Source organism: Eptatretus burgeri, chromosome 9, assembly GCF_056783735.1.
Source record: "Eptatretus burgeri isolate ZD-2024b chromosome 9, Ebu_testis_v1, whole genome shotgun sequence".
In the NCBI taxonomy this organism is placed as follows: domain Eukaryota; kingdom Metazoa; phylum Chordata; class Myxini; order Myxiniformes; family Myxinidae; genus Eptatretus; species Eptatretus burgeri.
Window position 1 is genome coordinate 46,135,017 of NC_140969.1, and position 11,690 is coordinate 46,146,706.

At 39.5% G+C, this 11,690-nt stretch overlaps 1 protein-coding gene across 4 annotated transcripts in view; it reads left to right on the forward strand.

The window, feature by feature from the left end:
* Nucleotides 1-11,376, forward strand: part of LOC147020052 (aldo-keto reductase family 1 member B1-like) — a 49,456-nt gene extending 38,080 nt beyond the window's left edge. For all 4 annotated transcript variants that reach the window (XM_085895017.1, XM_085895021.1, XM_085895018.1 and 1 more), the window contains one exon: nt 8,891-11,376. In XM_085895017.1, coding sequence (XP_085751143.1) covers nt 8,891-8,930 — 40 coding nt within the window. In that variant the 3' untranslated portion in view covers nt 8,931-11,376. The remainder of the gene's footprint in view (nt 1-8,890) is intronic.
* Nucleotides 11,377-11,690: the final 314 nt, after the last annotated feature.

Here is an 11,690-nt window from a genome sequence, read left to right on the forward strand (position 1 = left end):
TAAGTTAAAAAAAAAAAAAAATTGGGGGGGGGGGGGCTGGAGTGCATTTCAAGTTTCATATATTTATCTTCATATATCTGTCATATAAAAGCAAAATGTTTGTTTAAAACCCCAATTAGGTGCACCGTGGTAAACAGTGTTATCCGATAAAGTTTCGTGTTTATTAACCTTCGGAGCTCAGAGGAGTAGGGTCAGTCATTTTCTCACAATTCATAAATTATAAACACACGAGCTGCCACCTGTCACCATCTCCACAAGGGTAGATCCATTTTTACAATGCTTCATAAAAAGCCCAATTTTCTTTCGGATTTCAACCCAGATACTGATATTTGGTGAGGTGGTAACCTCCAATCATCAAATATGGGATCAATTGTGAAAAATAAGTCAATTAAAATATTACCATGATTGATAAGATCACTGAAGGAGTCACATGCGTGAATCATTTAAAAACCGAACATAGTGCAAACATGACCCATACATCGTTTTAAAGGTAATTTTACTGCTCATCTAAATACATAACTCTCAATGATGAAAAAAGTTTGCAGAAAAAATCTTAGCCAACTTCACCAAATAAACATCTCAAATATGCATGCATCGTATCATTTAAAAGAACCAAATTTACATCATGATTTGATTTTTGATCGTAAATTGATCAGATATTTGACTAATTTGATCGTAGATGACTCACCTCAAATGAGAAATTTTTTGAAGTGTGTATTATTGGTGGAAATGGGAATTCATTGTAAAAATTCAGTGACGAGATATTATCGTGGGTTGAGCCAGTAATCTTGGCAACCTTTTTTTTTTTAATGGTTTCTGGTTATTATCACAGAAATATTCAATCACGGGTGAGATATATTTCATTTCTTGCAATATTATCAATATATCCAACCTCTTAACAATGTCATATCGAAGGGGCCATTCAAAAATTACCAACCTACAATACAGGTCAAAAGTTTTAGAACACCCCCATTTTTCCAGTTTTTACTGAAATTTAAGCAGTTCAAGTCCAGTGAATAACCTGAAATGGTACAAAGCTAACAGGTAAACTGCCAGAGGTTAAAAAAAAGTTTAGGTTACCAAAAACTGAAAAATAATGTAAATTTCAGAGTTGTTAAAAAAGGCCCTTTTCAGGAAACAAGTACTGGGTTAGCAACTGCAGCTGTTCTGCAGCAATGGAAGTAAATTAAGCCTTGAAAGTTGATGCAAACAATTCCTCCAGGTGTCCCAACTTTTGTTGATTAGTTACAAACCCTCTGTCTGTATAAAAGCAGTGTTGGAACAGACTGTGTTGCTGCACCCTCTGAAGCATTATTTGGACAATATTGCACTGCAGGAAGTAGTATATTGCTATCATAATGGAGAGAAAAGACAATCAACAAAGGAAGACAGACAGACCATGAAACCCTGAAAAGTGTAGGTCTTTCCTTTAGAGAAATTGCAAAGCAAGCCAAGGTGTCGGTGAGTACAGTTTCCTACACCATCAAAAGGCAGTTGAAACTGGAGGAAACTCCGACAGGAAGAGGTCTGGCTGACCCAAAGCCGCAACACAATCAGAAGACGAGTTTCTGAGAGTCAACAGGTTGTGTGATAGGTGACTCATAGGACAGCAGCTTCAAGCACAACTTAACACTGGTCGAAGGAAGGAAGTCTTAGTTTCAACTGTGAAGAGAAGACTTTGAGCTGCAGGTTTGACAGGTCGAGTGGCAGTAAGAAAGCCATTGCGAAGATGGCAAAATAAGAAAAAGAGGCTTGCCTGGGCCATGAAGCACCGCCAATGGACTACTGAAAACTGGAAGAAGGTCTTGTGGACCGATGAATCAAAATTTGAAATCTTCGGTTCATCACGCAAGGTTTTTGTACGCCGTCGAGTAGGCGAAAGAATGGTGCCTCAGTGTGTGACACCAACTGTCAAACATGGAGGAGGAAGCATGATGATCTGGGGCTCTTTTGCTGGATCTAGTCGATGACTTGCACAGAGTGACTGGCACACTGAACCAAAAGGGCTATCGCAGCATATTGCAGCACCATGCAATACCCTCTGGTCTATGCCTAGTTGGTCAGGGGTTCATCCTACAGAAAGATAATGACCCAAAACATACCTCCAGGCTATGTCAGAACTACCTTAGAAGCAAAGAATAAGATGGTAGGCTTCAAATCATGGAATGGCCAGCAGTCTCCAGACTTAATCCCCATCGAGCTGGATTGGGATGAACTGGACAGAAGGGTGAAAGCAAAGCAACCTACAAGTGCAACACATTTGTTGGAACTTCTACAACAATGTTGGGAAGAACTTTCCGAACAATATTTGATTTCCATTGTAGAAAGAATGCCACGAGTATGTTCGGCGATTATTTCTGCAAAAGGTGGCTACTTTTATGAGTCAAAAATTTAGATTAAATTTTGTTCAACAAAACGATTCCATGATTTCTTTTTTTAGCTACAATTGTTTATTTGTTCGATGCTTTAATTTCAGAGTACATTGAAACATTAAACTGCTTAAATTTCAGTAAAAACTGGAAAAATGGGGGTGTTCTAAAACTTTTGACCGGTAGTGTAACTTGTAGGGGTTGTGCTTTGGAGTTGGATAGGGTTGGGTGTGTGTCCAAATGTTAGAGTTTTACACTTATAAGGGGTTGGGGGGTGTTTCCAGAGCTGTTATACAACGACCTTTTTTGTTACATATTAAAACGAGTTATTGAAGGCTTTTTTTTGGATGTTTCTCAGTGAGCATTCCCATAACCTTGCATGAGGGCTTCTGATAGGGCTTTTCTCTATTAGCCATGGCTTGCCGAGAGATCTCGCAATAAGCTGATCGATGGAAGAAGAAAAAAAAGTGATGCCACCTCCCTGTGAAGAAGAAGAAGAGGCTGCAACAGGAAAATAAGTTGTCCATCTCTATGTATAAAAGTGAAGTGTTTTTTTTGTTTGTGACCTTACTGCTTTGAGCTCCCAAAGTTGACTCACAACAAAACTTTCTCCGATCAGGTTTTTAACCACGATGCACCTAAATCGGTGGTTTATGGAAAAGATTGGCCACTTTGTGCATGTGAAAACAATATCCCAAACACTCCACAAGTCTGGCCTGCATGGGTGGGTGGCAAGAAGGTAACTCAAAAAAAAACTCAAAAAGGCCCACCTTGAGTTCCATTTGAGGTATGCAAAAAAACCACTCCAGAAATTCTGAAGCCATGTGGCAAAAACTTTTGTGGTCTGACAAAACTAAGATGGAACTTTTTGGCTGAAATGCAAAACGTTATGTTTTGCTCAAACCCAACACAGCACATCAACCAAAGAATACCATCCCTACTGCAAAGCATGGTGGCGGCAACATCATGTTATGGTGATGTTTCTCATCAGCAAGGACTGGGGCACTTGTCAGTATGGAAGGGAAAATGGAGGGAGCAAAATACAAAAAAATCCAAAGGAAAACCTGCTGCCCTCTGCAACAAAGCTGAGATTGGGATGGAAGTTCACCTTTCAGTATGACAACAACCCGAAGCACACATCAAAAGCTACACTGGAGTGGCGAAAGAACAAAAATAATATTTTGTCCTGATTGGCCTAGTCAGAGCCCTGACCTAAATTCAATCGAAAATCTGACATGACTTGAAGATTGCTGTTCATCAATGCTCTCCACGCAACTTCACTGAGCTTGAACAGTTTTGTACAGAAGAATGGGCAAATATTTCCCAATCAAGGAGTGCAAAGTTGGTAGAGACCTATCTCAACAGACTCACAGCTGTAATTACTGTCAAAGATGCTTCCACCAATGTTAACTCAGTTGGGTGGACACTTATCCAACCAAGATATTCTAGTTTTGTATTTTTAATGAATTTGCTTTTCATTTGGAAGTTGTGGGTCATGATGTGTAAATAAAGGTGGAGAAAGTCTGATTTAATGCAGTTTAATTCCAGCCTATAAGGCAACAAAAGGTAAAAATTTTGAAAGGGGGTGTAGATTTTCTATAGGCACTGTATATAAAAAACGAAAAACACGGTGAAGCTGCGAAGCAGTTAGTGAAGTCGTGTGACTATATGTCTTAATTATGTACTATCGGAATGTACCTTTTACGCTTTCAGACCCCTTAGATCCTTTAAGACCCCCCCCCCTCAACCAAGATCCTGAAGACCCCTTTTACCTTTAGGACCCTTACGACACTTTTGACACCTTTTAGATTCCTTCACCCTTTAAGCCCCAAGAACTCTGAGACCTTTACATCCCCCAAATCCGTTTGGACCCCAAAGAATCTTTAGACCTGTCAGACCCTTTGTTATCTTGCCAAAACGAAGTTTTTGCAAGATATGTTAGTCAGCTTGTATGTTTTTTTTGTCTGTAATCACGTATAAAAAATTCTGCAGAGCACAGTTATCATTGGAAATTTTTGTAACTTCGCATATCAGAGGCCTATAGAGGTCCCTTTCAGTGCATAAAATTTTAAAGGTCAAGGTCAAAGGTCAAGGTCACTTTGTCGCAAATCAGGGGAGTCGACGAAACCCTTATTTTTTGAGTAATTTTAATCGGATCATCTTCAAACTTCATGGGAATATAGTTCATGGTCTGGCGCTCAGCTGATTAATTTTTGGTGGCGATTGGCCTTGACCTTCATGGTTAGTGCCGAAGGTCAAACATATTTGACCCCAAGGTCAAATTTTCAAGTTTTAGGAACCATATCGTGTAGTACCTCAAATTGAACACCTCGATGAGTGCTTTCTAGATATGTCAAGCTTGAGACATTATGACGTCATTTGGTGACATTATGAGGAAAACGCATATTTTTCATGGTTACTCTGTAGAACGATTCTCATCGGAATCTTTCTTAGGCAGATATTCCTCAAGGAGTCGCTCCTGGTGGATAGCAGCTCTGTTCACCTCAGTGTGACCTTAAAGAAGTCACACGTGGTCACCTTTTGGCAAGATACGGGTCACCCTGCGGGTGACATTGTTTTATTATTATTTGTTTGTTTGTTTGTTTCAATAACACTTCTCCCAAAACCCCTTTTGAATGTTTTACCCTGTGTATATCTGTTCTTTGTGCTTTTGGGGAATAGCAGAATGACAGATAAACTGATCAGGCACAGGTTTTGGCACGCTCTTGCAGTGTCCCAAGCATTTGTGGGGGATCGAGAAAGTTTGAAGAGTGCCTTCAGCTTGAGTGGTGCCTGAGCCACCAATGGGTGCAGAGCAGGCAGGCATGGGTAACATCAAGGGGTGGGGCATCACCCAACCTAATAAAACCATTGGCGCACAGGAAGTTGGTCTGTCTGGTCTGGGATTCATTGGGAGACGACTTGTTTCAAGGGATCTCTTGTTGATGCGGAGCCTATATTCCCACCAGCCCCATCACTTCTTGTCGTGCCACAAGCTGCCTGCCTGCCTCTGGTTACCCCAGTTCGGTGACCATTCCATGGAACTTTCATTGCTCACGTGGGCCACAATTGTGTATTCCTGTCCTGTGATCTCTCTCTGCTCTTTCTTCTGTAGAGTGACCTCCTTAATGAAAGGAGATACCTCCATGGAACAGGAACAGCAGGAAGAAACGAACTTTGCACCCATACCATTACAAACTAGAATGGCACTTTTCGACGTCGTGACAACAGATATGCATCCGCCCACATTATTAAATAATTATACATACTTGCACCAAGTTTGATTTAAATCCCTTCATATCACATTTTTGCATGAACTTTGACTTCTTGACCCCATTAATTAATCAGTTCATATTAACATCATTATAGATACTTGTACCAAGTTTGACTGATCCCTTCAGCTGTTCTTAAGTTATCGCGGTAACAAAAAACATATGGATGGATGGACAGACGGCCATCCTGAAAACATAATGCCTTCATAGGTGGAGGCATAAAATAAAAGTTGATTGGATTTTTAAAATAATGGAACCGCAATACACAGCAACCTGTTGAATGCCATTTACGCATGTGCAGAATGAGAAACTCTCCCATAAAACTCTGTCTGCCATGAAGTCTCTGTCGTAGATTGCAAGGTCACGTGGATTGTAAAGCATGACACAATGCATAATTTAGCTTAGCCACCGAAGGTGAAGGAGGTTATGTTTTCACCCCTTTCTGTCTGTCTATCTCTTTGTTTGTGTGCAGGATATCTCAAAAAGTTGTGGACAAATCCAGATGAAATTTTGTGGACAGGTTGGGTGTGCGACATGGACGAACTGATTGTAGATTTTGGTGAAGATCCGGATCCGACAACTAGGATTTTTAAAAGCGATTCTTCACCATTGAGAGATGGGGCTAAACCGATTATATAGCACGATATCTCAAAAAGTTGTGGACGGATTCAGCCGAAATTTGGTGGACATGTTGGGAGTGTGAGAAAGAAGAATTGATTCAATTTTGGTGAATATCCGAATCTGGATCCGATTTCTCAAATTTTTTTTTAATGATTCTTCACCATTGAGAGATCGGGCTCAAAAACGATATATAGCATGATATTTCAAAAATTTATTGGGCCAGATATGTTGTCGTGGATCAGGCATGACGGGATGGAGGTGTGCACTCTACCGAGTGCCCTTCGAGTTGACGAATGAAAAGGGCCCAGAACGGTCTGCTGATCCTTTCATTGAAGTTCATCGGGTGTCATACCAGTCAATGAAAAAAAGCATTCTAAAGTCCCCTTTCCATTTTCTTTATGCGTACTATTGTTGAAGCAAATCGTGCAGTACCTCCTCTGCCTTAAATAGATGCGACCATGTGACCCCTTTATAAGGCATCTAGTTATTACACATACACAGTGTAGGAAGAGAGGAAATTGGAAATGCCAGCATCGTCATTATGGACAATTATCATCGTTATCATTATGTACCATTATCATCATTGTCTTTGTGTACCATTATTGTTATTATCATGATGTATCATTATCATTTCAATAGTATGTAATTAATAGACGTACTCGCATTCTATGTCAACAAATAAACAAACTAGAAATCACTCAGAGTGACACTTGATGAAACAGAACAAACTTGAACGACACTCGGTAGAGCGCCTACCTCCGCCAGGCTGAAGAGTTTACATTTTGTATTCCACTTATAGGCCGGATCTGGACTTGAACCAAATTCGAATTGGCTCATTCTCGTCACCGAACCAACTCATCCACCGAGTTTTGTCACAACTCGTCCACAACGTCTTCAAATGTCATGCTATATATTGTTTTCGGCCCCGTCATTCAATGGTGAAGAATCACTTTAAAAAAATTCTCAAATCCGGGATCTTCAAAATTTAATCAATTATTTTTTGAAACACACCCAACCTGTCCACCAAGTTTCACCCAAAGCCGTAACTTTTTGAGATATCTTGCTATATATCAGTTTTGGCCCTATCTCTCAATGGTGAAGAATCACTGAAAATTCCAGAGTCCAGATCCACATCTGGATCCTGACTAAAAATGTGCGTTGCTGTCCTTGGTCGGTCACCTACATCCACAAAAAAAAAATTCAGAACGATTACTTCAAAACTGTGGACAAAAATTGTTTGACAAACAAACAAGAAAATGTCATGCAGAGCATGATACTTACGGAATCCCTCAAACAAATTTGACCCTAAAAATAATTGGTGGTTGAATTCAGTTTCCTGATATTCATATCCTCTTTAAATTTCAAGTCAATGGGATGAACATTGAGGATTTTACTAGGTTTGTACGGGTCCTTAAAACCCATAAAAGTCCAACATTTCTGAGTTGTACAATTTAAGTACTTAAATTTCAGGAAAATGTTTAAAAGTCAATAAAAATCAGATTTTCCTGTTATTTGGTGAAGGGTGTTTCATGTTCCTCGCACTAGTATTCTAAACAAGGACAAATGTGTCCAAGAGCCGCATCCTAAAGGTTTTGTCTTCACCAGAAGAAGAGGAAGAAGAGAGAAAAAAAACAACAACAACAACTTCCGATATTTCATCACGTGCCTTGATTAAGCCAATAGCGAGACCCGTCATAGTGTATTTACGAAATAAATAGTGTATTTACGAAATTACAATACATTAAATGGAATAATCTTTAAATAGTAACGTGAACTTTTCGAAACTTTAAAGCAAATGTCCGAATATCTTTAAAAGTTCATGATAGACGCTCTCAAAAGGCACCCTCAATGCGAGGATGTGTGCAGGTGTTTAGTATTTCAGGAGATCCGGATCCTGTATCTAAAAGAGTTGAGTCCTAAAGGTTTTGTCTGAAGAAGAAGACGAAGAAGACGAAGAAGACGAAGAAGACGAAGACGACGAAGAAGAACGCCGAGCTCTCTTCGAGCTGCAAGAGACGCTGCTAAAAATGATATTTTATTGGAATTTCTATTTACCCTCAATATACCTCTGGAATTTCTAGGATGTGGTCCTTAAAAAGGGGTTATTTCAGCCCTTAAAAGTCCTTAAAAAAGACATCTCAAAATAAGTGGGAATCCTGTTTTAAAAATTACACCTAAGTTGCTGACCTTTGGCCTATGTTGACCTAGGTTCTTTCTCATGACCAACTCGACCGTTTGAAGTTTCGTGAAGATTGGTTTCAAAATGTTGCCTGGAAGCGATTGAATCGCAAAGAAACAAACACGCACACGCACACACTAATACATGTGACCAGCCAATATTCTTGGGAAAATCTTTGACTTTTCACAAGTAACAAATCGATGCGACAGACCAACATACTTGCCAAGTAACAAACAGACCCAAATGCAATTCCCTTTCCTTCTTCTCTTGTGAGGGAAATTCGCTGCACTGATGAATTATTGTGCAATTTCTTCTTTCAGGGTAAATGTGTGTGCTCATCCACAAAAACGCTTGAATAAAAATCGTTTCAAATCTTATGAAGTCATTTTAATTTATTTTTTATTTGGTTTTTCATTAATTTTTTGCTCACTCCACTTTCTTCTTTCTAGGTTACTGAAGCACAAGTACTTTACCACATCTGATGATTAAGGATGTTTCAGTCATCTGAGCTTTTGTGTTTCCCTTCCTTCTCCATAAAGACCTGTCTTGAGGCACAATACTCTGTATAATTTGCAGTTTTCAAATCGACAAAAAAAGTTTTGATTGTAAAATAAAAACTTGCTTTGTGCAGTCAGTCCTTTCTGTCAATGAAATTGATGATTTATCAACTTGAGGTTTCTTTTCTTTTCATAATATATTGTATGAAATTAATTTTTTTTTTGTTATTAATAGTGCATGTGTGGAATATTTTATTGTTTACGATATTGCAGGGGCAAGTGCGAGTCATTTGTTGACCACTTTGTACCCACTTTCCATATTTGTGACACTATTTTTGTAATGATGGCTCCCCCACTACAAGAGTTCATTGTCACACAGTAGCATCATCATTTTGTATGTAGCCTATGGCTGTTGGCTGCATCATTGCTGGGAGCACGGCTATGCCACGAGTGCAGTGCCCCCTGGTTCCAGTAAGCTGGTACCCATTTTGCCAACCTTGGAAGGATGACAGGCTGAGTCAAACAAACCACGTGGTGTTATTTAACGGCACGACAGAGGCTTAAACTCTAGACCCTAAGATCGTAAGCCAGCCATCTTTACCGTTAAGGCAGTGCCAGGCTTTACACACAGCAGCAAGGTGTTATTAGGTTTTTTCTTTGTAAAGGTCCCAAAAGTGTGTAACATTCTTATTGGATTAGGACTTAAAATATATTCCAATCTGTGTATTGAAGAAAAATTTGTTCATACTGTGTCAACTGTTTTGAAAATGACCAATCATAGGGTTGTCCACTGCCTTCAAAACCTTCACCATCCCAGGCTAGGTTTTACTAACTTGGGCAAATCATTGCTTGAGACTCCTGCTGATTTTCACTGGCGAGTTATGTTACATGCCATGGTCCGTTTTTGCAAGGATTATCAACCAAATTTACATTTCTATATGCTATTTAACCAAAATTGTATCCTATAATTGTTTATTGTTTGCAATTGTACATGTACATTTGTCTGAAAAGGTACTCAACCCCCTCTAATGTTTTCACATTTTGATGCCACCTGAGCTTTTTAGCCCACGATCGCTCCTCTATGTGCGTACGTGGAACGTACTACATACGTACGTACGTGTTTGCATTTTGTTTTTCCCTTTTCTCTGGAACTGCTTGGCAGATTGACATAATTTTCACCTTATGTGCGACTACTCCTGCGAAATGTTTTCATGATAATTATGACGTTATGTGGCAGCTATGTTGGAAAAAAGGAGAAACGTCGGACCTCCAGCTCTGACACTGCTCCATTGAAAAAATTGAAACTTGGCACCTGTCAAGTACTCCCCACGGGGAATAACTGATTTTTTTTACACTGATGTTGGTGCTTTCATTCTGATATTGCATATGTAGAACACGAATGATGTCAGAGGTGCTTTTGTTCTGATGTAATTGCAATTCTAGAACGCTACATCCAATCAGGATGAAAAAATTTGAGGGTCGTCATCTAGGGATAAATTGGTCAACAGAATTTTTTTTTTTAATGACATCTGTCATGGGGTTTGGCAGCAATATTTAAAAATAAATAATTTTTTTTTCATCTTCAAAAATCTTACCTGAAATGGCTGAACAGATTGAGGACAAACTTTACAGGTATCAGCTGACCACCTATTCACGAGGAACAAAAAGTTCCTTCAACCATCACATCACAGGTCACATGGTTTGGCAGCCATATTGTATTTACCCAAAAAACTTTTAAAATCTCCTCCAGAACAGGTGGACAGATTGAGGGGAAATTTCACACACATGTTCACCAAGTCTTGGGGATCTCCAGAAAGGGTGGACAGATCGAGGGGAAACTTCTCACAGTGTTCCCCAAGCTTTGTGGATACCAGGGTGTTCATGAATAAATCATAGGTCACACATTCTGGCAGCCTAGGTCACATGGTCTGGCAGCTATGATTTCTTGAAGACTAAACCTTCAACCTGATGATGCACACATGAAAATTACACACTTATGCACAAGATGGGTGGGCCAGCCAGGCCTGGGTAGGGTCACAAACTAAAGTTTAAACAAAAATTGTGCTAATGTGATTTTTACTCTGCCAATTTGTGCAAATGTGATGCTAATTATGCCAGTCTGTGATAATGTCAAGGTAATTATGCCAATTTTTTTTGCTAATTTGCCTCAAATTATGCTCATTTGTTTGCGATTGTGATGCTAGTTGTGCTATTTTGTGCTAATTTGATGTTAAATTGATACGAATTATGCTAATTTTGCTAACTTGAAGCGAATTGTGCTATTCTGTGCTAATTTATATATGATTTATGCATTTTAGAAGGTCGTGCAAAAGCCATAGGTGCAGAAGACGATGCATTCTAAAGACATTTATTCGTCTAACAAGACAAATAACAAATACAGAAACACTTTCAACAATAAAAAATATTTACACCAGTGATCTATTGTGTGTCTCCTCCAAATACTGAGTCACCTAAACACCGTGCCACCCGTGAAAATGACCAAAGTCATTCACTGGAGGCATTTCTCACACGCAACATGGCTGTGCTCCTTGCACACATGCTGTTCACATTTTTGCACATCATGTTGCTTTTCGTGTCTTGACTTGAAGGGCAATAAAATCACCTTCTCCTTTTTGGTCGACCCTGCTCATAGCCACCTGTGGACCCTGCACTTATTGAGTAACCCCAAAAACCTTCAACGAGGCGATGATGTTTCTTGGAAGCCGGGGATTGTCATCCAGCCTGCTTTGCA